The sequence below is a fragment of the Phlebotomus papatasi genome, chromosome 3 (assembly GCF_024763615.1).
Source record: "Phlebotomus papatasi isolate M1 chromosome 3, Ppap_2.1, whole genome shotgun sequence".
Classification (NCBI taxonomy): domain Eukaryota; kingdom Metazoa; phylum Arthropoda; class Insecta; order Diptera; family Psychodidae; genus Phlebotomus; species Phlebotomus papatasi.
Window position 1 is genome coordinate 11,939,106 of NC_077224.1, and position 27,123 is coordinate 11,966,228.

The 27,123-nt window shown below is 36.1% G+C and overlaps 3 protein-coding genes across 5 annotated transcripts in view; 1 reads left to right on the forward strand and 2 right to left on the reverse strand.

Moving 5' to 3' along the window:
- LOC129807749 (brain tumor protein) overlaps positions 1-14,022 on the reverse strand; it is a 132,075-nt gene extending 118,053 nt beyond the window's left edge. The window contains exon 1 of one of the 3 annotated variants that reach the window (XM_055857209.1): positions 13,939-14,022. In XM_055857209.1, coding sequence (XP_055713184.1) covers positions 13,939-14,022 — 84 coding nt within the window. Of the gene's footprint in view, positions 1-10,314; positions 10,629-13,938 lie in introns of those variants that run through there. The other 2 variants (XM_055857211.1, XM_055857212.1) reach the window with 2 other exon arrangements.
- Positions 14,023-14,228: 206 nt separating this feature from the next.
- Positions 14,229-15,287, forward strand: LOC129807767 (39S ribosomal protein L28, mitochondrial). The gene is made up of 2 exons (XM_055857248.1): positions 14,229-14,292; positions 14,396-15,287. Exons 1-2 carry the CDS (start codon positions 14,272-14,274, stop codon positions 15,221-15,223), a joined length of 849 nt encoding a protein of 282 aa, XP_055713223.1. The 5' UTR covers positions 14,229-14,271; the 3' UTR covers positions 15,224-15,287.
- A 3-nt stretch (positions 15,288-15,290) lies between these two features.
- LOC129807758 (TBC1 domain family member 19) lies at positions 15,291-25,886 on the reverse strand. Its single transcript, XM_055857231.1, has 3 exons — positions 24,505-25,886; positions 20,120-20,943; positions 15,291-15,578 (listed from the first exon to the last, which is right to left on the reverse strand). The coding sequence occupies exons 1-3, from the start codon at positions 24,934-24,936 to the stop codon at positions 15,323-15,325; spliced, it is 1,512 nt and encodes a 503-aa protein (XP_055713206.1). The 5' UTR covers positions 24,937-25,886; the 3' UTR covers positions 15,291-15,322.
- Positions 25,887-27,123: the final 1,237 nt, after the last annotated feature.

Sequence of the window (27,123 nt, forward strand, 5' to 3'; positions counted from 1 at the left end):
CTAACTTAAGATTCGGACAAATGACATATTAAATTTTGATAAAATAACAAAATTGGTTGCTATTTAAGATTTGGAGATGTTCGAGAAATGGGCTAAATCTCTAGTCTGACCGTGGTATCACATATAAGGTAAATATTAATATTAAGAAAAGCCAAAAAGAGAGGTATATAGTATGCAACATTTCAAATGGAAAATCACGTGTGTTAGAAAGAGTACACTCTAGTGGAGTATTACTATGAGTAAGATATCGTCGGTTGCGACTACCTTTGTCGTATCTGCATTTCTTTTGTGTCAGCATTTCACGCAAGAGGGGACGTCTGTATTGTAGTTGCTCCGAATGCAGATACAAAACAAATGCAGATACGACAGAGGTAGCCGCAATCGACGATATTACTGTTCGTATTAATTGCTTTCGGAATCGTATTACAGGCAATTCGAGCAATTTTCCATGCGTGCCAACTGTGATTCGGTCAGTTTTCAAGCGAAACGCGAGAGAGAGGCAACATAAAACACTTGCTATCCTTTGTTGGCATTCTCGCAGTTCAGAAAGTATTGATCTTAATATTAATCTTATATGTGACATGGTCATGACTACCGTTAAGACAATTATTTCTGGTTCACGGAGCTTCTTCTGGTTTTTGTACCAAACATGACTTCTAATTTTATAACTACTTCTTGTCCAAATTGATAATATTAAAAAAAAATTAATAATAAAAAATTAATATTTTTAAAATAGTTGAACTTGATGCTCAAGTCTTCAATAAAACTACTTCAATTATCCTTTATTACAATTTTTGCTGACTTATTTACAAACATACAAATACTACTTCTGGTACCAATTTTCAAGCGGTCAGCTGTTGAAACTCTCAATACTGAAGGTCAGCTGGGGTAAATTATGGAAATTTTTAAATTTGTAAACAACTTCAACTGACTGTATTCCCTTATTTTCCTGACGGTTTGATTCCATTCTTAAATTGTCCAATAACGCCTCAATAAATTCAATTTTCCCCTCCCTTAGTTCATGCCTGAATCAACCCAAAATCCGAGATGGCGCATGCATCAGCACTTGCAATATATTTTCCTCAATCATATTTCCCATTTATGCAAAACTTAACAGACAACTACATTCAAACGAAGGCATCACATAACGCAAAATTCCAAATAGACAGCATTTTATTTTGTTGTGTCTCCAGTGACACGAAAAATAAATAAATTTTATATCTACTTCGCGTATTAAAAATTAATATTGAGAGACAATTTTATAATGCCACTCCAAATAGTCTGACTTGCTGTTTTTTTTTGCCGTGAAGGACACCATAAAGCTCTTTTTTTTCTTCCCAGAGACATAGAAATTCACAGAAATTCTTGACATAGAAAAGAAGCACATCATTTTCATTCACTATTTTTTTTTGCTTCTTTCCCCATTACGTTGGAAAGATAATAACATAACACATGAAATTTCACACCCTTGTTTGATTATAATTGAGAAAAAAATGCGAGCAAATGTAGAAAAGAGCAGAGATAAGCAAGTATTTTATATCATTTCCATGATTATGTACATTAAAAAAAAAGTGACGTAGATCAGTATTTATATATAAAATTGATGGAAAATGTGCAAACTAATTGATACGGAACCTAGAAATACGATCGTATTTGAAAAAAATATTGGGGTAATCAGTTTATACGACGTTATCTGATTTTTACGACGACGACGTTCAACTATTTGAAGGTACATCCGTTGGCATATTTTGATATTATATGTACAAATGTAGAATCACATTTAATTATAAAATGCTAAAATGGAATATACAGAAACATCACATTTAAATGTAATTAAAAAAATTGCCTTTAATGCTGACTCTCATATTTCGGAAATGAATTATTGAGCAATCATTTAAAAATAATTTTTTGAAGTTTGCTAATAAATTAATTAAAATCTGTAATATATTCTAGACTCTTGTGGAAAATTTATGCCTACGCACATTTAATTTTCAATTCAATTAAATTATCAATAGATCTTGTTCTTTTACCTAAATGCTAATCATCTTTATCTTATGCCCTAGGCACACTTACGACTTAAGCTGAGTGACGGCTTAACGTAATTGTAATTAAAATAATGATCAGATTGCATTTTCATCAGTTTCTGACTAATCCGTCTCTCGGCTTAAGTCGAAAAACCGCTTACTTAGTGGCAAACTGATGAGAATTTAGTCAAATTATTATTTTGATTATATTAAGTTAAGCCGTCTCTCAGCTTAAGTCGTAAAGTTTCTAGCACTACTGAGAAAAAACGGGGGTGCGATTAACTTTTTTTCCTGATAACTTTAACACTGTTTAGGTGTAAAAAAATATATCAACATTTTTTAATGTTAATTTTACACCTTCTTAAGGGTAAAATTAACATGAAAAAGGGTAACTTTAACCCTTAATACAAGCATAATATTTCCACCGATTTCGGATCAATAATGCAGGGTAAAATAAACATTTCCGGAATGTTATTTTAACTTTTTCGGATTTCTCTCAGTGAGGGCATAAGTCGTTAAATCAAAATTGAAAATCAATTTTCTTGCACCCAATTAAAATCCTCAAATCCTGTAGATAACATCTGGCAACCCTAATTAATGAACTGTATTAGGACGGCTATGAAACCAAACATAGAGGCTATTTATACCGCCGCATTAGATTGGGATTGAACTGCTCCAAAATCGAATTTTGGATCATTAAGTGGCAATCTAAGGCCGCAATCTAAACGGTGTCTTGAGGTCATTTAGACTATCGCATTAGATTCAGTCTGACTTGTCTCAAAATCCGATTTTGGGACAATTTAATCTCAATCCAATGCGGCGGTGTAAATGGCCGCAAAGACTATAATTTTTTTATTTGAATTCTTGATAAAATTTAAGAAAAGAAAGTTTAGCTAAATTTCCCAAATTTCCAATTCTATAGCCTAATCTGGCTTACAAGATTTGACAGCTTTGTTCTAAAGAGCTTCCAAAGTATCATGGCCAAATGGTAAATATTTAACAACTTTAACCCCAAATAAATCTAAAAAGGGTAATATTTACACCGATTTTGGATCAATACTGCAGGGTAAAATTAAAAAAAAAAAACGAAATTTATGTAAATTGCACTTACTCTAAATTAAGGAAAATAAGTTTACAGAATTTATCATAAAAAATTATTATTAAATAAAGAGAATTTGTCTAGGAGGTTTCTATAATACGATAATATTGAGAAAGCTCCGGGGAAAAAAGGCTCTATATTCCACGCAAAACTTTCTTCACATAACCTCAAATTTTACAGTTCAAATTAACAAATTTACGATTTTCTAAATTCAACCGTTGCATCTTTTAGATTTGAGGAGTTCAGATTATACCTGTGATTGTCTTCTGATTTCAATTTTCAAGATTACGTCAAGTATAATCCAAAATTTCATGGAACTTAACGAATAATGTACAGTAGACTCTCGCTAATTCGGGTCTTTTAAGATCGGACTACTTTTTAATCCGGGCGGCAGTTAAATTTGAAAAAAGTTTATTGACATTTTCCAAGTTGGACTATGATTATCGAATTAAACAAATATGCCCAAATTTTCCTGGGTTTGACTTAGTTATAATGTGATTTTGCATTATTAAAAAGATTTAATGCAATTCGCAATAAGTATGAGTATCTAATCTTAATATGAGTACGCAGATGAACAAAAAATCGTTGCATTTCAAATAGTTTGACGCTCAAATTTATCTCTAAGTCGGGTGACATTTCGGTCCAAAATGCCAGAATTTGAGAGAGTCTACTGTAATTTAACCTCAAATTTTATATTTACAATTCAATTGTCATGTATGATTTAGTCATAACTATATTTGAGAGTCTATCGCAAAAACATTTTGTTTAACGTTTAACAACTACAAATAATCTTGAATTTTCTTTATTTAGTTTGACAGCTGTCAAAGTGTAAAAGCGATTTTGCAATTTCCTGATTAATGTTTTTATGTATATGACTTTTAGCATTGTATTCTAACACTGAGAAAAAAAAGAGGGTGCGATTAACATTTTTTCCTCAAAACTTTAACACTTTTTAGGTATAAAAATATATCAACATTTTTTAATGTTTATTTTACACCTTTTTAAGGGTAAAATAAACATGAAAAAGGGTAACTTCAACCCCAAATACACCTAAAAAGGGTAATATTTACACCGATTTTGGATCAATACAGGGTTAACTTAACATTTCCAGAATGTTAATTTAACTTTTTCGGATTTCTCTCGGTGTTCTTATAAAATGCAAAATCCTACTTTATGATTTTGTTCAAATTTTCAAGAGATTCATAAATTTCTATTCCCTTGAAATCTGAGACATTTCATACTTCTGAAAAATGCATTAGTCCTGAAGAAGATATACGACAACAGAGCTTAACTCCCAAAAGGACCAATTCCCCGAAATGAGAGGAAGTTATATACCTGCTCGAAGAATTCAAAATCCTGACAAGACTAAAATCCAATGAGCTCTCTATTGGTTTACACATCTTTTCTAATTTCATCCTCAAATACGCATTATCTCTCTCACTCTCTCTCAAGTCAGTATCAACAAAATCTCTCAGGTATTTATCTTAGTAACTTTCTTGTGATTTATAAGGCATCCTTAGCTGGCAATTAATCTTACTGCTTGGATAAAATTAACAAGGCAAACAATTATCCTTTGTAATTTTGACAGAACTGTCAGTCTTCGTGACAAATTTATATCTCTATATGGTAAAGTCTCTTCTAAGCATTGTTTACCATCCCTGGATACACCGGGTGGGACCTTTAAATACCCAGAGCCTGAGGACAGAACCTATATACCTTGAGAAATTGGGAATTTTCCTAATGATTGGTATTTGTTTTTCTTGGATATTTTCGATATTTTCCTAAATAGCTCATATTGCAAGTGGGTATTCTAGTTTGAAAATTTTCCATTGGAAACTTGCACTCCCCTGCGATAAATCAACACTTTCTAGAACACAACAAAGAACCCATGAGCCAGACACAGACGAGAAAGAAGATTCTTCAGCATTTTAGCCTTCCCCAAGATTGGTCGGGTGGAAGGTTCTTCTTCTGCTCCTCTCGTCGTCAACTTCTCATGGCCCGGGCTGATGGTAAAGAACAAGAGAAGATTCATTCTTCGTGTCTGAGACTTCTTCTTTTTTTTTGCTCTCTTCTTGCTTTTGCTGGTGTACCTCTTTTTTTCTCTCTTAAAACCTTCTTTTCCTACAATTCTTCCTCTATGTTCTTTTTTTTTGTTCCTCTTTGCCGTGTTAATCCTTTTGTTTCACATCTTCACGCGGTCTACTCTCTCACTCCCTCATTTTTCTGGGTTCTCCTATTCTCACTCTCTCTCTCTCTCACTCACTCCCCAAGTTTGTTGCTCTTTATTCTCCTATTCCAGCCATTCTTTGGCTGTTTCTCTTTTGCTCATAGCTTTCGGGTTCTTTTTGTTCTTGTTGTTGTTGTTATATTTGTTTGTTGCTTTTCCTCCCTGGGTTCTTGGTCTCTTCTTTTTTTGCACCGCACCTCTCTTTCTCTCTCCTACACACCAAAAAATTTTTGCCTCCAATTCCCCCACACAGAGGTTCTTTGTTGGTGTTTGTGTATCGCAGAGTTCTTTTGCCTCTCCTCATTGTCTCTCACTCACTCATAGCACCCCAAAGCATTGAACAGGGAGAGAGTGAGTGAGATGGGAGCATGACCTCAGAGAGCCATCGGCCTCGCACTAACACACCCAAAAGCACCCCCCACAGCCTATTCTTCTCTCACACAACATTCTGTCTCATTCTCCGGCGCGGCGGCGTCTTGTGTCATAGAGACTGTATCGTTGGGTATATCAACACACAGAGAAACAGACAACATAATGTAATACCTCTTCTTCCATGTTTCGTCTTCTAAGAAATCATTCAAAATAATGTTCGGCATTTCCTACTGATTTTAATGAGCATCACACAATATTACTTTTGTTTTATAAACATGTTTTTGACACTTTAACGAGACTGAGCGAAAGCAAAATCTAGTTATCTCGCTCACTCTCATACACAGTTTCAAAAACATGTTTACAGAACCACACTAATTGTGCTAACACCATAACATTGTAATTTTTATCAAATGTCAGGTAACCCTATCAAGAAGAAAAAAGATTTATGCCCAACGCACAATAACTTTTGTTTGTAAGCATGTTTTCAAAAATTTCTGTGAGAATGAGCGAGATGACTAGATTTAGTTTTGATTCATTCTAACTGAAATGTCAAAAATATGTTTACAAAAACAAATTATTGTGCTCTGGGTCTTACTTTAATATGACCAGCGCACAATAACTTTTGTTTGTAAACATATTTTCAAAATTTCCCATGAGAATGAGCGAGATGACTAGATCTAAATCTCACTCACTCTCATTGAAATGTCAAAAACATGTTTACTAAACAAAAGTTATTGTGCGTTGGGCAATATCCTTTGCACAATAACTTTTTTTTTGTAAACATGTGTTTGACATTTCAGTGAGAGTGAGTGAGATCTAGATCTAGTCATCTCACTCACTGTCATAGGAAAACTTGAAAACACACTTACAAACAAAAAATTATTGTGCGGTGGTCATAAGGTTAAAAGTTTTGTAAAGTAAAGCTTGTCAACTTAAAAGAAAAATTGAAGCTCAACTAATAAAAGAATTAAAATTAAGATACCCAAAATTATATGAAAACTACAGTGCAAAATCCAGAATATTCTGTCCTTGTTTTGTCAAAAGTCTGATGATTTAAAAATACATTTAATTACTTGAAACATCGACAACCTAACCTAAAAATTAGTTTATTGTTTATTATCACGAAAGCTTTGTTCATTGAGGTTACTATCACGAACGTAATCAGTCTGGGAGTTTTCTTCCTTTGAATAGAAGATGAAAACTGTCTCAGATTAAGGTGAAATGGACAATTATACGAATTTTTGCATTGCGGATTTCAGAGAAAGGGTTTCGCCCAATTCCCAAAGGTTTTAAATGGATCATTCATCCTTAATACCTAATTTCAATTCAAATATTCCTAAAAAAAATCTTGATAAGATATAAGGGAAGTTAAGCCATATAGATAAGCCTTAGATCTGAAGCCCGTATACTGCTTATGCAGAAAGTTCTGCGTACACCTAAAAAAAATCAATTAATTTTTAGGGTATACTGTGTAATATCTCTTAAAAATACTGTATCAAAACTGCAATTTGCAAAGAATTTAATGTCTCTGAATGCTTAAGTATATTAATATCCTAACCTCAAATGTTGAAGGATATTTGCGAAATCGCTCAATCTATGTTTGTACCATAGACTTTCTCTCAATTGGGTATTTGGGGAAAAATGTCATCCGATTTATCGAGATTTGGGCGTAAAAATCATTACAAATACTACAAAAAGCGCTCAATTATAAAGAATCACGATAAAAGTTATTTAAACGAAATAGTTTAACCATTTAACTTTTAACACATTTTATCATTAACCATTTTTTTTAACCATCAGTAACCCATTTTTTTTTTTTAAGAAAACCCTGTTAGATTTAAGCATTTATGGAATTTGACGACGAAATAAAAGAGAAGAAGTAAGTACTCGCTCTCAAGCTTGTTTGTAACCCAAACTTGCAAAGTTGTTTTGCAAAGTAACCCAACTTTGCAAAATAACTTTATGTTAATTACTAAGTTTCTATGACTTGAAATAATCAAAAACATAGCCAAAAAAAAGTTATCACATCGATTACGAAGGTCTTTTCCGGCTAAACGATCATTACGGTAAGATGGGGTATTTTGGAATCATGTCTAATTTGACACTTTCCGATTTTCTAACAGTTTCAGATGGGAAAATGAATAAACAACGAAGAAGTACTCTCGAATGTAAAGCCTTGTACTTCTTTGTGGTTTACTTTTTCTCTTGGACCATCTGAAACAGTGAAAAAATCTTAAAATTGAAAAAAAAAGACATGATTGCAAATTACACCATCTTACCCTAAATGATCATTAAATTTTGAGGTTAAATATAGAAACCTAACCCAACTTTTAGGCATAACTTTGTTTTGTGTAAAGAATTTTCAAGATTTTGCGAAGAAATGAAAGTAGAGCAGTCTTCAGACTAGAGGTTTAGCCAGGGGGGTGACATTAGCTCTGAATAATGCGACTAGTTTTAGCCAAGTTCCCGAAGGTTATAAAATCCTAAATAGCAGTTAAATTTATTGGTTTTCCAGAATGTAGTTAATCTTTATGTCCTTAAGAATCCAATCTGAACTCTCAATTTTCCAAAAAATCTTGACTGATAAAAAGTTAAATATAGTGCCCGCTCTCTAATCCGGATCGGCGTAATCCGGACGAGTTCTCGACGGTTACATATAAAATAATTTTAAGGTTATGTATGCATGTCTGTTCACCAATGAAAAGCAATTATCTTGTGAAGTTCTTGTTTAATAAATAAAGTATAATAGCATAATTCTCCAATTAGGGGAAACTGGGGAACCAACAAACACTGCGATTTTTAATCGAATATTGGATATCAGAGGATAAGACCGATAGGAATTTATATAAGCACTATAGGGATGCTTGTCCACTAAAGGAATGGTCGAGATAGTCCAAGTAGTATAGATATTCAATTTCCGGTCAATGATTAATCAACAATAGATTCCCCAGAAAATCTATGCAAGCCATTGTGAGAAGGCGTCGACCTCGAGGCAGACCTAGGACAACGTGGCTGAATCAAATTCAGAATCTTGCCTTGGAACGCCTTGGGATCGAACCCGAACATCTTCATGAAGTGGCGGAGGATCGACAAGCGTGGGCTGCTAATTTGGATGTCATGGGCCCGCGACCCCAATAGGGATAAGCGGTTGAAAATGAATGAATGATTATTCAACTTCAAATTTATCTCTGAATTTAACCTAACTTTGTAGCATAACCTTATTTTGATAACTGGGTTTCTCAGACTTCTGAGAGTCAAAAACAAAGCCAAAAGAAGTTATCACCTCGATTACAAAGGTATTTTACGGTTAAACGCAAGGCTAAACGATACAGTATTGCAATCTCAATTCTATGATCAAGAGTTTTTTTTAGGTTACCTAGAAACCTAACTCAACTTGTTTTCATTTAGTCTAAAGATTTATTTTTGGGTTTAATGAGGAAAACTACTTGATTAATAGTACTCGCTTTCAAATCTACTTTATGGTAGTCTCTTAATTTTTAGTCAGTAATAGATCAACTTTAAGTGTATGTTCAAATTTAACCCAACTTTGTCACATAACCCTAGTTTCTGATACTTGAAATTAGACAAAATAGAACCAATAGAAATCACCTAGATTTCAGAAGTCTTTCACGGTTAATTGATATGGTCGATACAGTCTTTCACTCCTAATTCTATGATCAGGTAAATTTGAGGTTATGAAGAAACCTAACCAAACTTTTTAGTATAACCTTATTTTATCAGAGGGGTTTCCAATGCACAAAGTAATCAAAATAAATGATAGAACTTGAGCTAGGAATTCGGATTCAAAGCTGTTTCATGGTTTAACGATACCGTCTTTCCACTAACACTTTGATGGTTTTTTTTTTGACAAATTCCCCCTGTCTCTGTCACTCCAATGTCCCAGACTATGGGGCAGACTTCTAGCCATTCTCACACATCCAAACACCTTTGACACAAAGGAAATTTTCAGCTTGTCTCCTCTCTCACTCTTGCACCAAACGATGCCTTTTTTTCGGGGTGGAAGTCACCGGAAAGGTTACTTCCCTGCCACGAACATCCCCCTGGGGATCATTCACACACATTCAGGGCACTTTGCGTGACACGCACGACCGGCTGGGGGGATGATTGAGGTCCCAGCCGGTTGAAGGGCTACCCAAACAATGGAGAGAGCAGAGAGAGGAGGAAAACAGGAGCTATGGTGCTCATTTCCTGACACATCCGGGGAGGTTTTCTTCCGCCCCTGGTTATCCCCAAAGAAATTTTTGTGTTTTGGATTGAGGAAAATGCACCAGGAGGAGGTTCTTGGGGATTTTTGGATGGATTTGGGGTGGTTTTTCCGGGGGGATATTGTACTTTCAAACATCCACCTTTGTCTCACACCTCCCCAGAGAGCGCCACAGACAAAAAATGAGCAGGCGTTGCACTAACACAGTCACACCCGAAGGGGCCCCCCTTCGACATTGCTTTTTGGTCGGGAAACAAAGAGAGGCGTCCCAAACTGACAAAAGTTGAGCCGTTGCATTTTTGTGAGCTAGCTGGGTCGGTAGGGAAGTTCATACGGAGGGAAATATTGATGAAAAATTGAGACTCACAGATTTTACAGACGCGAAAAACAGCCGCCACAAACTTTCACTTTCACTGGGCTGGTCTTGGGGGCACCGAGAGCACAACAAAAACCACCCTCTATCACTTTAATTTTATCCACTGAAATGTTACTTTATAGCACAGCACTCGGGTATGTTCAAATTGATGTATTTAAGCATAAGAACAATTTTTTTTCTCTATCTTTCTTCACTTCCAAAGCGGTTCTCTTGTTATCTTTGCACAAACACTTTGTTCTTCCAAGCTCCGCTCTCTTTTTCTTACGTGTTTGCTGTCTCGCCGAGAGAAGCCAACTGCCATGGCCGCGCGCACGACAACATCAAATCGCTCAAATTTGCGCTCAATTTTGACAATTTGCCAAGGGGGAGATATTAGCATGGAAATGGTGTACACTGAGGTGGAAGTACTGCGGAAGTGGAAGTCTCAAAAATGAAATGATTTTTGCGCTTTTCATTTAATTACAGTAGAAAAAATGTTTGTGAGCATGTAGCGCGATTAAAGATTGTCCTGAGGGTTAAATTAATGTTGTTTTTTTTATCGCAATTGTCTTAAATTTCTCATCAAAATTATCGTTAAAAAATTCATATATCGTTCAACAACTCCTTCTGTTCCAATGGATGAAACTTAATTGAATGCTTTACAAATATTTAAATTTCAAATTACATTTTCAGTAGGACTAGTGTAGTAATGGTCGATTCTTTCAGATGGTTTAGCCCTTTAACTCTTTCGCATCACACTTTAATTCAGCAGATGAGTTCATGTAAAATTGAGTTTTTCCTAATGCTTTATGATCAAATATAATAGTTCAGAGAGGAAAAAAATTTTCCATTGCGTGAAAACTCGGAAAAACCCCGGGTCATATTTATATGACCCTATTGTCCTCAAGGGAAGTGCACATACCATTTTCAAAATCTATATCACGGGCTTTTTAAGAGTTTTTTGTTTGAAGTTACTAATTTGGCCAAAACCATGGCAAACTGGATTGTCTTGATGAACACTGTACTCCTGGTGTTCAAGGAATCTTCCTGGTAATCCCTTGAACAGTCACTGTCACAATATTTTGAGTGGTATTTGGCAAAAATAAACTTATCCACATATTTATTCACACACAATACAATTGCACAATATGAGACGCTTGCAGAATACTCTAAAATATTGCAAAATATGTTATAACTCATCAGATATAAGATAAAATGTCCAGGAGCAAGATGTTCCACCTGCATTTCACAAAGAAAAACAATGTCCCAACTACATTTAGCTATAGGTTTGGGACGAAAACACTGTTACCCTTGGGGACAATAGGGTCATATATGACCCGGAAAATTCTGCACGCTTTTCTGGAAAATTGAGAGTAGTTTATTATATCAAAATATGCAATATACAATCTTTGGATATTCTATTTTGTGTTTCTAAAGAACTTTTTGCTGAAAAAAATAAATTAATATAAAAAATTTTGAAAAAGAAAAGTCATTTCACAAAGTTCAAAATTAGTGATTTTTTATCTCAAATATTTTCTTTTCCTGAACATCTGGACCTGGAGTCTTGAGAAAATTAGCCAATAATCTTACATCCTTCTATTATGATGTCGTGCACAAACCGTTAGATTTCAATTAATGTAAATAATCAAAAAATGTTTTTCCCCGGGTCATATATGACCCTAATGACGCAAAAGTGTTAAGGACGATTGGAACACCGGTGTCCCATAAAGAAAATAATTTTTCCTGACTTCCTAAAGTTATTTTTTCCTTATGTTTGTACGTAATTTCAAAGTAGAAGTTTGAACGAATCTAAGATATTTTTTGCCAATCTCCAGCTACTTGCTATATACTAAATATTTAAGTTTAAAAATGGCGAATTTTTAAATTCTCATATTGAAAAATGATTTTAATTATTTTTTATACTTCCAATTTATTTTAAGCAAAACCCTTTTGGGAATAAAAACTACATTACTCATACGTAATATTTTTCATTAGACTGAAAATTATTATTCATTGTTATTGTTAGAAAAATTACTTAAATTTTCGGGCTATTTTTGTCCCTATCGCACGTAGAGGTAAAAAATTCACCGAATCAGACTCTGTTGAACTTTGCAAAGTTAGATGTAGAACATTTCACAAATTTTGTTTATCGGTTTAATTTTTATTGTTGATTTTCGGTCCGTAAAAAGTGTCTCGTCGTTAAAGGGTTAACTCCGTAAATTAATTTACGTAATTTAGTACTCCCTCCGTCCCAAAAAAAAGTCGTACGTTTGAGAAAAATTCTTGTCCCAAAAAAAGTCGTACGTTTGGAAGAAAATCGCTAGGAAGAGACGGCGTAAATTATAAATACTGTGTATTGGAAATATCTTATGTACATACTATCCTCCATCTTCAATGGGTAATATGGAGGTCCACCTACGATTGTAAGATAAGAAAACAATGTCCTAAAAACATCTTTCTTTTGAATATTTTTAGTAAGATTTAAGTACTAAAAGGTTGGAGATAGAAGCTTGGCATCTTTGGCGGCGCCCCCGTAAGTCGACCTTATGATCATTACCCTATCCCTCATTTACCCCCCCCCCTCCAAAAACCATATTATTTTTTGGGATTGCTCCAAGACACATAGTGAGATTTTTTTCTGAGGAAGAGGAGGGGCGAGGGGAAAATGGGAACATATTGAAAATCCAAAAGTTGACCTACGGGGGCTGGGGGTCGTCCAAAGACATCAAATCTTTATCTCCAACCATTCAGCACCCATATCACAGAACGTAGAAAAAAAGAGCAAGATTGGTTTTATTGCCCTTTTTGTAAATTTAGACCCATTGTTATGGCATAACGAAAAGAACTATAAATCCCTTCTTTGGTACACTAAATTTTTAAATGAAATTCTAGTTAAAAATGTTAATTGCAGTAGAATTTTCAAAAGTTACATATCGACCGGAGCTCTTCGAAAAAAAGTAAAAAAAATAAATCTTCAAGACACCAGTTCCTTATCTTACCGTGGTAGGTGGACCTCAATATTACTACTGAAGATGGAGAATAGTTCATACGTAAGATATTTACTATTAACAAAAACATTCCGTAAAACAATTCCTTAATCCCTAATTTTTCCCCAAACGTACGAATTTTTTTGGGACGGAGGGAGTATTTTTTATATTCATGAGACCTCTTGCAACAAAATTAGGCAAGAAGATTTCCACAAGAATAAAACAAATTCCTAAAAACATTAAAAATTAAATGCAACATCAGCCACTTTTTTTTAGTGGTGCCAGATTCGAATGAAAAAACTACTTTTTCCTTTAGTAGTGGTTCCTCTGGCCTGGAAGCGCTTAGAAGTGCAGAAGTGCTGGAAATCACCTATTGCACTTCCGGAAGTGTGGAAGTCTTTGACATTTTCCATTGCTAAAAAGTGATGTACACGATTTTTCGATAATATCTCCCCCTTGCAATTTGCCCTCCAATGTTTTCTCTCTCTTTCTACAACTTCAAAAAACCGCGAAAAACACTATTCTTCCGGGATTTTTTCCCGGGAAATCACTTTTAATCCACTTTAAACAATCAAAGAGACCTTTTTCCACCGATTAATTCGCTTCCGAACTGTGCATTTAGCAAATAATGAAGTAAAATCCCACTAACCTCAATTGTTGACGAAAACCAGTCGGGAAAATCATCTGGCGGGGATTTCTGCCTCATCATCCAATTGAGCAGCTTCTCAGCCATCTCTGGGCACTAGACACTAACAAAAACGGCACAAACAGAGCCACTTTGGGGCTCAAAAGACTAAATTTCTCCGGGGAACTGCACAAAAACGTCCGCGAATGTGAATGGTGAAAACACTCTTTTGACAAGGTGGTGAATTTCTATTTCTCACCACGGTGCTGCGCTGTGATTTTATTAATTTTCCGGTTTTCTCTGGAAAATTGGATATTTTCTTGTATATTTTCCTCTGAGGAGCTTCTAAATTCTTAGATGGCTCAGTTTTTAAAGCAGGTAATATTTGTTTTCCTGGAACTTCGATTTTAAAAGGGGTTTTGGAAATCTAACCTCAAATTTGTTTAGGAAATAGAATTTTGAAGAAAATTTTTTCTTCCAGGGCTCAGGGGCTCTCCAGGGCATAAAGAAGTTTGGTAAATTCGACGTGGGACTGGGAAAGCGACTGCCGGAAGCGTATAAGAAATTCTGGAGGGAGTGGAGAGAGACAGAACCAACTGCAGTGCATTATGTCCGGAAGGAGGGAACTTTTGAGAGAGATGAGGCAACTGGAGTTGTCCGGCCAGTGCAGAATGTCCCTCTGCCCTTTCGCTACCCCAAGGAATTCGACGAGGGCATCTGGGGAGGGGAAATGGTGGTGCAGGGCTTTCAGAAGAGGAACCCAACGAAGCAGAGGGTTCCGCATTTCTGGATGCCCAGGCTGAAGAGGGCAGTGGTTAGGAGTGAAGTTCTGGACATGTACATGTCCGTCGTGGTGACCAATCGAACGCTTGATCTCATCCATTCGAGTCATGGATTCGATCACTATCTCCTGAAGACTCCAGCCTGCGACCTGGGATCAAATCTCGCCCTGGCCATCAAGAGGAAGCTCCTCCATGAACTCCAAGCCGGCTGTCCCAGTCTCACCGACAATCCCAGCCGACAGAAAGAAATCCTAGATGAATATTCACAATACCTAGCCCAGTACACTCCCGAAGAGATCGAATGGTACGGCCTGACGTTCACCCAGGCCATCGAGAAACTCCAAAAATCCATCGATGATGCCAATCCCATCGTGCCCCACAAAGTCCTCTTCCGTGCAAAACTCATCGAGCAACTCAAGGCAGCAGAGCAAAAAATAGCCGAGAAGACCGAAGAATCCAGCAAACTCCTGGAGAGCACTTCCTGGCTCACACGAGTCAATCCCTTCGGGAAGAAGCGGGAAACTTGAAATGGTTACCAGGGAATTTAGACTGTTTTATTTGCTTTATAAATAAAAAAAATCAACAACAGAATCACAAAGAGTTTTTCTTTCTTGAGATAATTCCCACTAATCCCGGCTCAGGGCCAATTGGATCAGGGGCAGGACCTTGATGGACGAAAGATCAGCAAGGACTGCCTCGATGTTCTCAATGTAGGACACCTGCATGAGGGATTCCTTGCGGAAACTGAGGATGATCACCGCCAGGAGCGAGAGGATCTCGAGGCTGTCGAAGCCAAGCACCAAGTCCCAGAGGATCAGCAATTGCTGAGGAGGCAGATGACCACTGAAGGCACGCATCAGCCATTTGAACACCACGCGGATCCTGAAATTAATCCCAAAAAAGAAAAGAATCTTTACTGGATTAATTCGATTCAAATTCAAATAATAAAAACGTTTGCGATTGAAACGCCTCTGGTGTTAGTCTACCAAACTTGGCATGAATTAGAAAGTTGGGGAATTTTGTAACATCTTGCAATTCCCAGCAACGAAAGAGTTCGCCTATTCGACCTGTCGCGACGGTGGCGGCCTCCCAAATGTTCAGAAAGTTGTGGCCATCAAAGAGAACTATTGCTTCAACCGCGTTTGCTTTTTCCCAGCCCGTAAGGATTTACATTGGACCGAACCCTGTTCCGAACGCGTTTGCTGAACGATGTTCAAACAGGGAATTTTCGTTGCTGGGTTGTTATCACGTGTTACCGCTTCGAGAGGGGCAGAGGAAAGTACTATCCCTTCGAATGTTCATGCCTTCGAATAATATGAAATAAAAAATAAATAAAAGAAATAAATAAATTAGCAAGATGTTTCAAGTATAATGCCCAACGCACAATAACTTTTGTTTGTAAACATGTTTTCAAAATTGCCTATGAGAGCGAGCGAGATGACTAGATCTAGACTTCACTCACTCTCATTGAAATGTCAAAAACATGTTTACTAAACAAAAGTTATTGTGTGTTAAGCATGCTCAACGCACAATAATCTTTGTTTTGTAAACATGTTTTTGACATTTCAATGAGAATGAAAGAAACAGAGATCTAGTCATCTCGCTCTCTCACACAGGAAATTTTAAAAACACGTTTACAAACAAAAGTTATTGTGCGCTGGTCATAAGGTGGGCCAAATCGAACTGCCAGTGACGTAGATACTTTTACCGCCCGACTGGTACAGTGTTGACAACTCAGATTTGTCAAACATTTGTAATAACAAAATAAGAATTGAATAATTTTGCAAAGATTATTTAATTTTCTTCATATGAAAATATATTTATTGTTCCTCGGCTAATGAACTTAAAATAAGTATAATATGATAAATTTTGATTAAAAAAACACCTTTTTACTAATATGACCACATTGGGAATGATATTAAAATTGCCAAGGATGAAATATCGTCCAGATATGCCATTAAACTCAATAATTTCCTTAAATCGATTTTCCAGTGTTAAATTTTAAAATTTAATCTTATTCTGCAGCTAATATGTTTAAAGATTGCATTCAAAATTGTACACTTATATTAGTGAATTTTCAATTTTATTAAGGTTTTTGAAAAACCATAGACTACACAGAAAAAAAAAATCACAGCGTTACTGGCCAATCCAATAACATATGGTAGTGGAGCACCAATTTTTTTCTTTTTACGTCGCATTTTATAGTTTCCATATCGATAAAATGGTTTTTCCAACAATTTTTTTTCCATAGGTTGTTTTACTACAATGATGGTTCCAATGAGTGTATTAGGCCTCAGGCTTATAAATAATACCTCTTTGATGTTTCGACAGCAATATTTTCAGAAACTGTTCTAGATTCAGAGGCATGTACCTTCACATTTGAAGGCAAAATTGTACCATATTGAATTTCATATAAAAATTAGTTATCGATTATGAACCGGTTCATTACCGACTCAAAACCGATTGGAACCGGTTCAGTTTTATAGGAAATTCCAAGACCTTTCCAACGACCCCAAACATGACCCCATTCGCTTGATAAATCTGCTCCCTAGTCTCTTTTTGACTTTTGACCTTGAAAAACCGTTATTAGTTATTAGGAATGATTTAACGGTATTTTCGTCTAAGAACGAAATGTCCGCCTGGGTCATCTCTAAAACACATGCAAAAATGAAAAAAAAATCGCACGACGCGTTTTCGAGCAATACCAAAAACATGGTTTTGGAGGGGTAGGGGAGGGGTGGGGGGAAAATGAGGGGCATGTTAATGATCCTTGGACCGACTTATGGGGGGGTCCCCCGAAGATTCCAAATCGCTATCTCTTACCGTTTGGTCTCTAGAGCTGATGACAGCCAGACGGACAGACGGACAAACAGCGTGACGACATTTCTCAGAAATCGTCCGAAACGTGAAAATTTGTTGAGAAAGTGGTCTCCGGGGGGTGAAAAAATCAAGGGATTATATATACTGCTCTCTCCGCGGAGTTCGAGCAGTTATATTAAATGACTTGTTAGTACTAGTGGTACCAGTACAGTAAGGGAATTCTGTAACAGTATGACAATGTTATATGACATATTTAGAATTGTTTGTGGTAAAATCGCCCAAAACTATTCGAAAATGTAACTCATATCAATCATTGAGAAGTTCATAGAGCTTGCAATGGCCATTCGATACTCATCGGTCTATATAAATGTCGTCCTGCTTCCGAATTTAACCACAAAAATTTGTCATATGACATTGTCATATTGTTATAGAATTCTCCTGCAGGTTGATTTTACAAAATTTAGTATAAGTTCTTTTATATCATCTAGACCTAAAAAGACATATTTTGCTTTATACATTTTGCTAAAAAGAAAGTTCGGAAATGCATTTAAGTATTCTAGGACTCGCGAATAATTCCTTGGGATTCACTGGTGTTACAAGATACTTTCTTGGGATTCCCGAATATTAAGAAGATCTTCTTGAGGTTCTAAAATACTTTTTTTAAGATTCTCTGGTTTCTAGAATGCTTTCCTGGGATTCACGGGTATTTCGATTACTTTATTGGGATTCACTGATTTCATGAAAACTGACTTGGGATTCAGATACATTGGGATTCATGTTTTGGTACTCTAGGATTTTTTGAAAACCTTGGGATTCACTGGTGTTGCGAGATACCTTCTTGGGATTCACGCATATAAAAAAGATCTTCTTAGGGTTCTTAAATACTTTCTTCGGATTCTCTGGTTTCTAGAATGCGTTTCTGGGATTAACGGATATTTCGATTACTTTATTGGGATTCACAGATTTCATGAAAACTGTCTTGAGATTCAGATACATTGGGATTCATTGTCTTGGTATTCTTGGATTTTTTGAAAATCTTTTTGGGATTCACTAGTGTTACGAGATACTTCTTGGGATACACGAATATTACGAAGATCTTCTTGGGATTTTCCGGTTTTTAGAATGCTTTTCTGGGATTCACAAGTATTGCGATTACTTTATTGGGATTCACGGATATTGGGAATACTTTCTTTGTATTCTTGGACTTCGCGAATACTTTCTTGGGATTCACGAGAGTTGCGAATTCCATCTTGGGATTCAAAGATATTGAGAAGATTTTCTTGGGGTTCTTAAAATATTTTATTGGTATTCTTAGGTTTCGTGAAAACTGTCTTAAAAATCTCAGGTGATCACTATCATTGGATTTGCGAATAAATTCTTGGGATTCACAATTGTGGAGGTCTTTCTTGTGGAGGAGGCCACAATTATTTCAATTACCTTAGTCGGATTCACGAGAGTTGTAAAATTCTTTTATGGGATTCACCAATATTGAGAAGATTTTCTTGGTATTCTTGGTTTTCACGAATGCATTCTTGGGATTCCCAGATTTCGCAAATTATTTCTTGGTACTCTTGGGTTTTCGTTTATCTTCTTGGGATTCACGGTTATTGAGAAAACTTTCAAAGAATTCTCAGGTATCGAGAAAACTGTCTTGAGCTTCACAATTTCACAATTCACAATTATTGCATTTACTCTATTGGGATTCACGAATAATGAGACTACTTTCATGAGATTCTCAAATTTTGCGCCTGGGCATTCACGGGTAATGCGAATAACTTATTGGGATTCACGTTTATTGCTTATAGCTTCCTTGGCATTTTCATATTTTGTGAAAAATGTCTTGGGATTCATGGGATTTGAGAATTTCTTCTTATAATTCTTAAAAACTCCCTTGGGATTCACAGATATTGTGAATATTGTGTTGGGATTCACGAATGTTGGGAATACTTTTTTGGTATTCCCAGATTTCGCAAATACTGCCTTGGGATTCATGAATAATGCGAATAACTTATTGGGATTCATGTATTTGCTAAGTTTTTCTTCTACCACTGCCATAGAATTCTCCATTGAGTCTATAAATATTCAATAATCTTTCAACCATTATCTAGTAATCTCAGTAACCAATTAATTGCTCATAAAATTCCAAATTAAAAATTAAAATAGAATAAATATTTTTGTAAAAGAAATTTTTTAGACTAGACTAAACTGTTAATTTTTTTTCTTAAATTTTTATTAAAATCAACGATAAATCGCTGACTTAGTAAAAAGATTTTATAGTTTCTAGTTCTTTTTATTTATTTATTTTTTTAATTTATTTCTTTAATGTGTTTCAATAGAGATAAATTTTTTCGGGTGGTAACATCCAAGACACCAACCTTTTTTCGGTCACTGTGACATTTTTTATAAATTTAAACGCAGAGGCATTTTAATTGAAAGAAAGTTGAGAAGTAAATTAGGATTTTAATATAAAATAATGTCAGTAATTTTGTATAGAATGATTTAATAGAATTATATTGACAATTAGCCAAGACACCAAATATTTTCCGGGTTAGCCGAGACACCAATCATTTCTCTGTATTTAAAATTTCCAAAAAAATACTTACGGTTGAATTTGAAGCTCCCGGAAGTGCGACCAGAGTTGAGGTTCGTGCGTCTGCAGGAGTTTCTCGTAGAGCAGACAGAGACTGACAATGCCCTGCGGATGCGTGTTGATAGTGGTCAGTCGATGGCAGTAGCGAATATAGAAAGCCCGGAAGGTGAAGTAGAGCTTTACGGGAGTGTCGTAGAGGTAGCAAAAAGGAGCAGCAAACATGCAAATCCCATGATGTGGAACAATTCCGCACGGTGGTCCCTCGAATTGCTTCCCACTTTTTGGAGGATTCTGTGAATTTGAGTCCGCACTAAGCAACTGCCCGATCTCTGCGTCCCTCGAGAAGCACAGCATGACCTGGTAGAGGACATCCTCAAAGACAAAATACTGATCGTCATTTGTGGCCGTGAGCTGGACATCCTTGAAGACCAGTTTGTCCACAATCAGATCCGTCATCATGACTGTGCTCTTGAGGGAATCCCAGTGCTCAGTCTGATGAGTATCGATGTGACTGCCCAGGACAAAAGCCCAAAGCTGCCCCCGAACCGGAGCCGGAGTGCAGCCCTTCCTCAGGACTTGCTGACAAACTGGGGCATGACGGAGGGCCAGGACTTTGTGACACTGAGCTGTCCACTCAGCCACTCCGACGTCATGACGCAGGAGATCACCAAAGTGGACACGAAGCTCAAAGAGATTCTTCACGGGCAGGGCAATGTGAGAAAACTCCCAGCGAGGCAGGAATTCATCTTCCTCGTGCTTCGTGGGACCCTTCAGGGACAGTAGCACCTCCAGGAGGTCCTTTGGAGCGTAAACTGGGCGGTAGTTTGAGAGATCTACCTGCGATTCAAACATTTTTCTTAGTTTTCTGCCATTTACAATACCCCGGTAGCAAAATTTGACAAAGAAAGGTAAAGAAAACGTAATTCTCACGTAAATCAACCCAAGTAGCAGAATCTAACTAGAAAACGTAATTCTCAAATCACTAAATCCAAGTAACAAAATTTAACGTCAGTGCAAAAGATTTAGGTCAACAAAAGATAATTCTGAGGGAATTTTACCCAAATAGCAAATTTTGGCTATGACAAAAATACTTTAAAAAAACGTAAAACGCAGGTCATTTAAATGACTAAACTGACTGAAGTTTAGAACCTCTTTCAGGTCACAATATTGGGCTTTTTTTTACCTGAAGAACAATACTTTTTTGAACGAGTTGGTATAAATTGAAACATTGGGAATTTTACAATATGGAAGTAGCAAATTGAACGTGGAAGAGGGAATAGAATGGCATGATCCGATAACCCAAATGGCATTTTAGAGGAAGATTAGCATTGGATAAATGTATTCTGGATTCCAAAAATGAGTCCTGTGATAGTCCCCAGAATGTCAAATTACGGAAAGTGGGGAATAATATTACGATAAATATGAAAGTTATTTGGCGTCAGAATAAACTCGGAAATTACTCTCACGCGACTAGAAAATCAATCGCTTTTCAGTGACTTCCAGTGCCCCTGTAAAAAATCTTCCCCACAGTGGATATGTCTGAGGGAAAATGTCAAAATGGTAAAGAGAATGATTCAGTGCTGTGCTGTGAATTCACAAAGTGTTATTTTTGCGTGTTTTCTCAATAATGTATGGTATGTGTGCCAAATTCCGGCCAGCTTGCAATTTCGGCCACCTTTTTTGTTCCTCGAATTTCCATGAACTTTTAGATTTTACATACTCTAGAGATTATACAATGCAAAAGAATAACAAAAAATGTTGCTTCGACAAACGAGATGACGTGAAAAAGATATTGTAAGAATTCCCGAAGGGCAAGGAACTATGAGAATGAAGGTGGCCGAAATAGGGCACCAAAGCTATGTTTACATTTTTATTCATTTTAAAATGTACTATGAATGATTTTAGAGTAAATAAAGACGGTAAACTCTTTACAAGGTTCCAAGCAACACTCTTTCAGAAGAAAGAATAAAAAAATCAATTTGAATTTAAAATATTACATTTCAAACTTGAGACTTTGACGCTTGCATGCAACTATGCCGAAATTTGTTACACTTCCCCTAGTTAGTGGAAATTGGGATAAAAAGCCGCTTCGGTAGAGAATTCGAAAAGAAACGAGATCGAGAATCTTTGTTTTTCCCATTTCGTTTTTGCCCAGTTTGTGTTTGGAATCTTTGTCTTCGGTAATTTTTGTTTTTTTTTTGGAAACTTTATCTTTGGAAATCTTGTCTTCCTTACATTTTATACAAGTATCGGAAAAATTTATCTCTCATACATTTTGCACAAGTATATTTTATAACTTCCCAAAAATTTCCTTTTGTTTCAACGGGCGATACTGATAAATTTCGTCCCAAAACACAAAAAATCCCTTTGCCCCGACAGGAGATACAGATAACTTCCCAAATCACAGAAAATGTCTCTTTGCCCCAAATGACAAAACTAAAAACTTCCCAAAATACAGAAAATTTCCCTTTGCCCCAAAAAAAACACTGTTTTAATTTCATTATTTTATTTAATAAAATATACTTGTGTAAAATATATGAAAGACAAGATTTCCAAAGACAAAGTTTCCAAAAAAACAAAAATTATCATAGACAAAGATTCCAAAGACAAACTGGGAAAAATAAAAGTGTGAAAACCAGTATTTCAGTAAAAATTAGGCAGTGTTTTATATGATAAATACACGGATAATTTTTTGAGTAAATGAAATTTTGTTGTTCAAATATTTGCTCCTGTCTCAGGAATGTTCCATGATAAAAATTTTTGAAAAATGTGAATAAGCATTGAAAAACAATTTTTGTCGATTTCGTACACAGGAGATAGAGAAGAACAGCACATGCATCTGTTTTTGGCGCGTCATTTTTCGTACGGACATCGACAGTCATCTGGAGGAGTCATTTTTTGTTACTCTATGGTAGGGTAAATTTTAAATCGTAAAATAACTAATATAATTACTAATTCAATTTTGAGTAATCCTTTGACTAAAATTTGACGCGAACACGACTAATTTTTTAGATTTCAATTAGGAGTCATTTTTTGACTATTTCTTGTACTCCAGAAACAAGTAAATTTTCAGTCACAGGAATTTTTTGCCCAGGGAACTGGTTATTGATATCAGTTACCTCAATGTCAGTCTCCGAGGGTTCAGGAAGGTTATCAGTCTCCAGTTTGTCACAAAACATCTCAAAATACCCAAAAAGTACACTTCTTGCTTCTTTTGCAGCTTTACAGAATCATTTAACCTCACTTTTTGTCTGCAAAAGAGCTCTAAAACGATGCCTCAATGAAACATTTTACTTCTGATGCGATTGGGATACAAGTTTTTGGCTTTAAAGCGCTTTCTGGAATTTCTCTTGTCTATTTTTTCGAAGTTTCAATGTTTTTTCATTTGCTAACATTTCACAAAAGTACTTTCATAAAAAACTTCATAAAATAAATAATAATAATAGTGGACACTTCTCACTAAAATGTTGCCAAATAGCACTGTGCGACAAAATTTAGGTTTTTGTGGGTGTTTCTGACGAGAGTGCAAACACTTTTTAGAGGGTCATTTAGGGATCTCAAATCTGAAGTCCGTTTGTCTGGGTCATGTCTAGATTTTTTTTAATATGCATTTTTAGTTTTTTGCTGTTTTCTAAAATTCAAAAATTTATATCTCCAGTCCTATTTATCCCCACTAAAAAGAACTAAACTTAATGATGTATTTCTGACATATAAAGAGTATCACGTTCACGTAACTTTCAATGCAGAATTCAGTATCACTTCACAAAGTTTTATTATTCTACCACTGTATATTCTTTTTTCTGAATAATATTCCATAAATTTGTCCTAAATTCAACAATCAAATTTACTAAGACTATTGCCACTGTAAAGACTTCAGTGAGCTTCTAAATCAAAACGTTTTCTTTTTTTGAACCACATTATACTTCTCTTTGGAGGAGTCTTCTTTTTGTAATTTTCACAAGATTTAGTTACATTGAAAGACACTGAAAATGTAAATTGGACGAGTAATTTTTGAGTCGTCGTCGGGTAATTTCAGAGTCATTCTGACGTAAGATAACTTCAATATAATAACCTATATATTATTTCACATTCTACGTAACACAACGTACGCTCTGAAAACAATTAAAGGACTTTTTTCCATATTACGGTCATCCGACGGTAATTTTCCTATTAAATGCTACTTTGGTACCATAAGGTAAATTTTATTGCAATTATTACCTTTTTGTCTTTTAATAGCGTTATCAGCGTTATACTTTTTTATTTTGCTTTATTTTCTTTTGACTAAAATTTGCTATTTGGGTATGAAAAAATCCTATAATTTCCTATAATTTTCTGATAACACTCCCCCACAAAAGTCAACAAGAGGGCAATAAACTCTGACACAGAATTGTCACTCACCTGGTAATTGCTGAGTTCCTCCCATTTGGACGCCAGCTCCTCCCTGTCCGACAGGATTCGGGTTTGTCCCTGGAGCGGAACTTTGAGCTCAGCACACATCGCTGTGAGACTCCTTTTGACCCTCCTTTCCCACTGAATCCCCGCACGACGCAAGTAATTCAGGGGATCATGGGAGGAAGTGGCTGTGGATCTCACATCCGCGCGAATTGAATTCCTAATCAAGTGGTAAATGAGATTGCGAATCTCTGTGTCTAGTCCTGTGTTCTTAATGGCACTTTCCAGAGTATTCTTCATCTCATTCTTATCAACATCCGGCGAACACGCGAGTTTCTGTACCATCTTGTAGACATTGTCGTAGATCTTCATCGTTTTGATGTCACTGGAGAGTTTGAGGGCTGTGTGATGGATACTTGCATCACGAAGCTCCTCCATCACTCCAGAACAATCAGAAAATACACTCGCGAATCCTCCTTGGGCAGAAGGAACGTCCAGATCGCAGCAATTCCCGTGTAAAACTATTTCACTCGCGCTCCTGGCCACAACTTCTTATACGTGCAACACGATGGATTTTCCAGGGGGAATTTTCTCGCGCGGGGGTATCGAATAAACAAAATTCAACGCATCACCAGGCAACTTCAATCCCCATCCCACACTCCACCAATTCCTCTCTCTCTCTCTCACTTTTTCCTAAAAAAAAAGCGCGCCTCCCGGAAAAGGCTGAAAAGATAAAAAAGCCCGCGCGGGAAGAAAGACTTCCGCAGGAAAATCGAAGGGGTTGCAGCAATCGCTTTTTGGGAAATGACACACAAATTCGATTGTTATCTTTTTGGCAGCTAAACCTGCTCCTCCTCCCCCGAAGAAAAGTCACACAGAAGTTGATTGTGTCGCTTCAACTTTCACGCAATCCCTCCACTAAATCCTGCTTCCCTCTCTTCCCAACCTGACTGCCACATTAGTCTTCCGGTAAAACGGGGAAAAAGAGACGTTTTTCCAACAGTTTCAATTTTGAATCAACCCCCTTCCTCTCTAACTCTCCTTTCTTCTTTTCAAAGCTATTTTTCAATAAATTGTTTAAGACATGTTGTCCTAATAAATAAATATGCCAACCGAAAATTATGACATCAAAATATGTTGTTTATTTGAATTTGAATCAAATTTGTATTCCTGTAAATTTCGTGATGTTTTTTATTTAATGGTATTTTTATGAAGGCTTTCCATAATTTTTTAAATTTTTATGCTAAATGGAAATGAAAGCATAAAAATATTCTATTTTCGTTTCACGACAAAAGCCATTAACACGGATAATTAGAAACAAATAAAGAGATTATCGCCTGGGATGCAATTGTGCGTAGGCCATTAAAACTCTTGCTATATAAAACACTCAGAGAAAAGGAGAATGGTCAAATCCGGTCCCGGAATCGCCACGAACGGGACCTATGTCATTGGATAGACATTAGTATAGGTAACAACTTTTGTTCTGGGATCAATGTTCTAAACCATGGAGGAACAGTTCTAGAGCATAAAAACTATTTTTTACAATGATGAAGAATGATCAAAAGTATATGGGCGCTGGTTCATCTTCATACACGCATTAGAGTAGACGCATTTTGAAAATATTGATATAAGGTTGAGAAAAATGCCGGAACCCAGGACGATAAACGCTGGGAGTCCTTGTAAAAAAGGCCTTTATCCTTCCAAAAAATCGTTGTTTTGACTACGAATTATACAAGAACTGCTAAAGTGATCTTGATGAAATTCGGTATAGGGTCAGTGTATGTTTTAAACTTTTTATTTATGCATACCACCCCCTCCCTCCACCCTCCATTCTAATAGCCGCCATACATAATGGGGGCATTTTACCTTATAACTCCTTTCTGAGAGGAGGTAGAAAGCTGAAATTCAACATGGGAACAAAACTTATGGAAGACTTTTCAACCATGCATCTTAACCCCCTCCTCCACCACCCCTTCTAGTAATCCTATACAAAATGAGAGCATTTTGACCTCCTTTCTGAGAAGAAGTAGTTGGTTTGTAAAAGAATGAAAAAAAATGAATAACTAATAACGTTAACAATAATTTTCTAGATTTTATATGCATTTATAGACATCTAGTCGAATTACAGATTTCTGCCTCCTCTTAGAAAGGAGTTATAAGGTAAAATAGTCTTATTTTGTATGGGGGCTACCAGAAGGGGTGATGGAGGAAGAGTTTGGTCAGTATGGTTAAAAAGTCTTCTTTAAGCCTTGTTTCCATGCTGTATTTCAACTTCCTATCTTTTCTCAGAAAGGAGTTATAAGGTGAAATGCTCTCATTTTGTATAAGGGCTACCAGAAAGGGGGACAGAGGAGGGAGATATTATACATGGTTTAAAAGTCTTCCCTAAGCTTTGTTCCCTTGTCGAATTTCAGCTTTCTACCTCCTCTTAGAAAGAAGTTATAAGGTAAAGAGCCTCCATTTTGTATGGGGGCTATCAGAATGGAGGGTGGAGGGAGGGGGTGGTATGCATGGATAAAAACTTTAAGTCATACACTGACCCTATACCGAATTTCATCAAGATCACTTTAGCCGTTCTTGCGTAATTCGTTGTCCAAACAGCGATTTATCGAAAGGATAAAGGCA

Bases quoted from the DNA above. Each gene is read 5' to 3' on its own strand.
- LOC129807767 (XM_055857248.1), top strand. From the start codon at position 14,272: ATGGCTCAGTTTTTAAAGCAG. The intron at 14,293-14,395 runs GTAATATTTGTT...TTTTTCTTCCAG, and splicing joins TGGCTCAGTTTTTAAAGCAG to GGCTCAGGGGCTCTCCAGGG.
- LOC129807758 (XM_055857231.1), bottom strand. From the start codon at position 24,936: ATGGAGGAGCTTCGTGATGCAAGTATCCATCACACAGCCCTCAAACTC. The intron at 20,944-24,504 runs GTGAGTGACAAT...TTTGAATCGCAG, and splicing joins AGGAACTCAGCAATTACCAG to GTAGATCTCTCAAACTACCG. The intron at 15,579-20,119 runs GTAAGTATTTTT...GATTAATTTCAG, and splicing joins CGGGAGCTTCAAATTCAACC to GATCCGCGTGGTGTTCAAAT.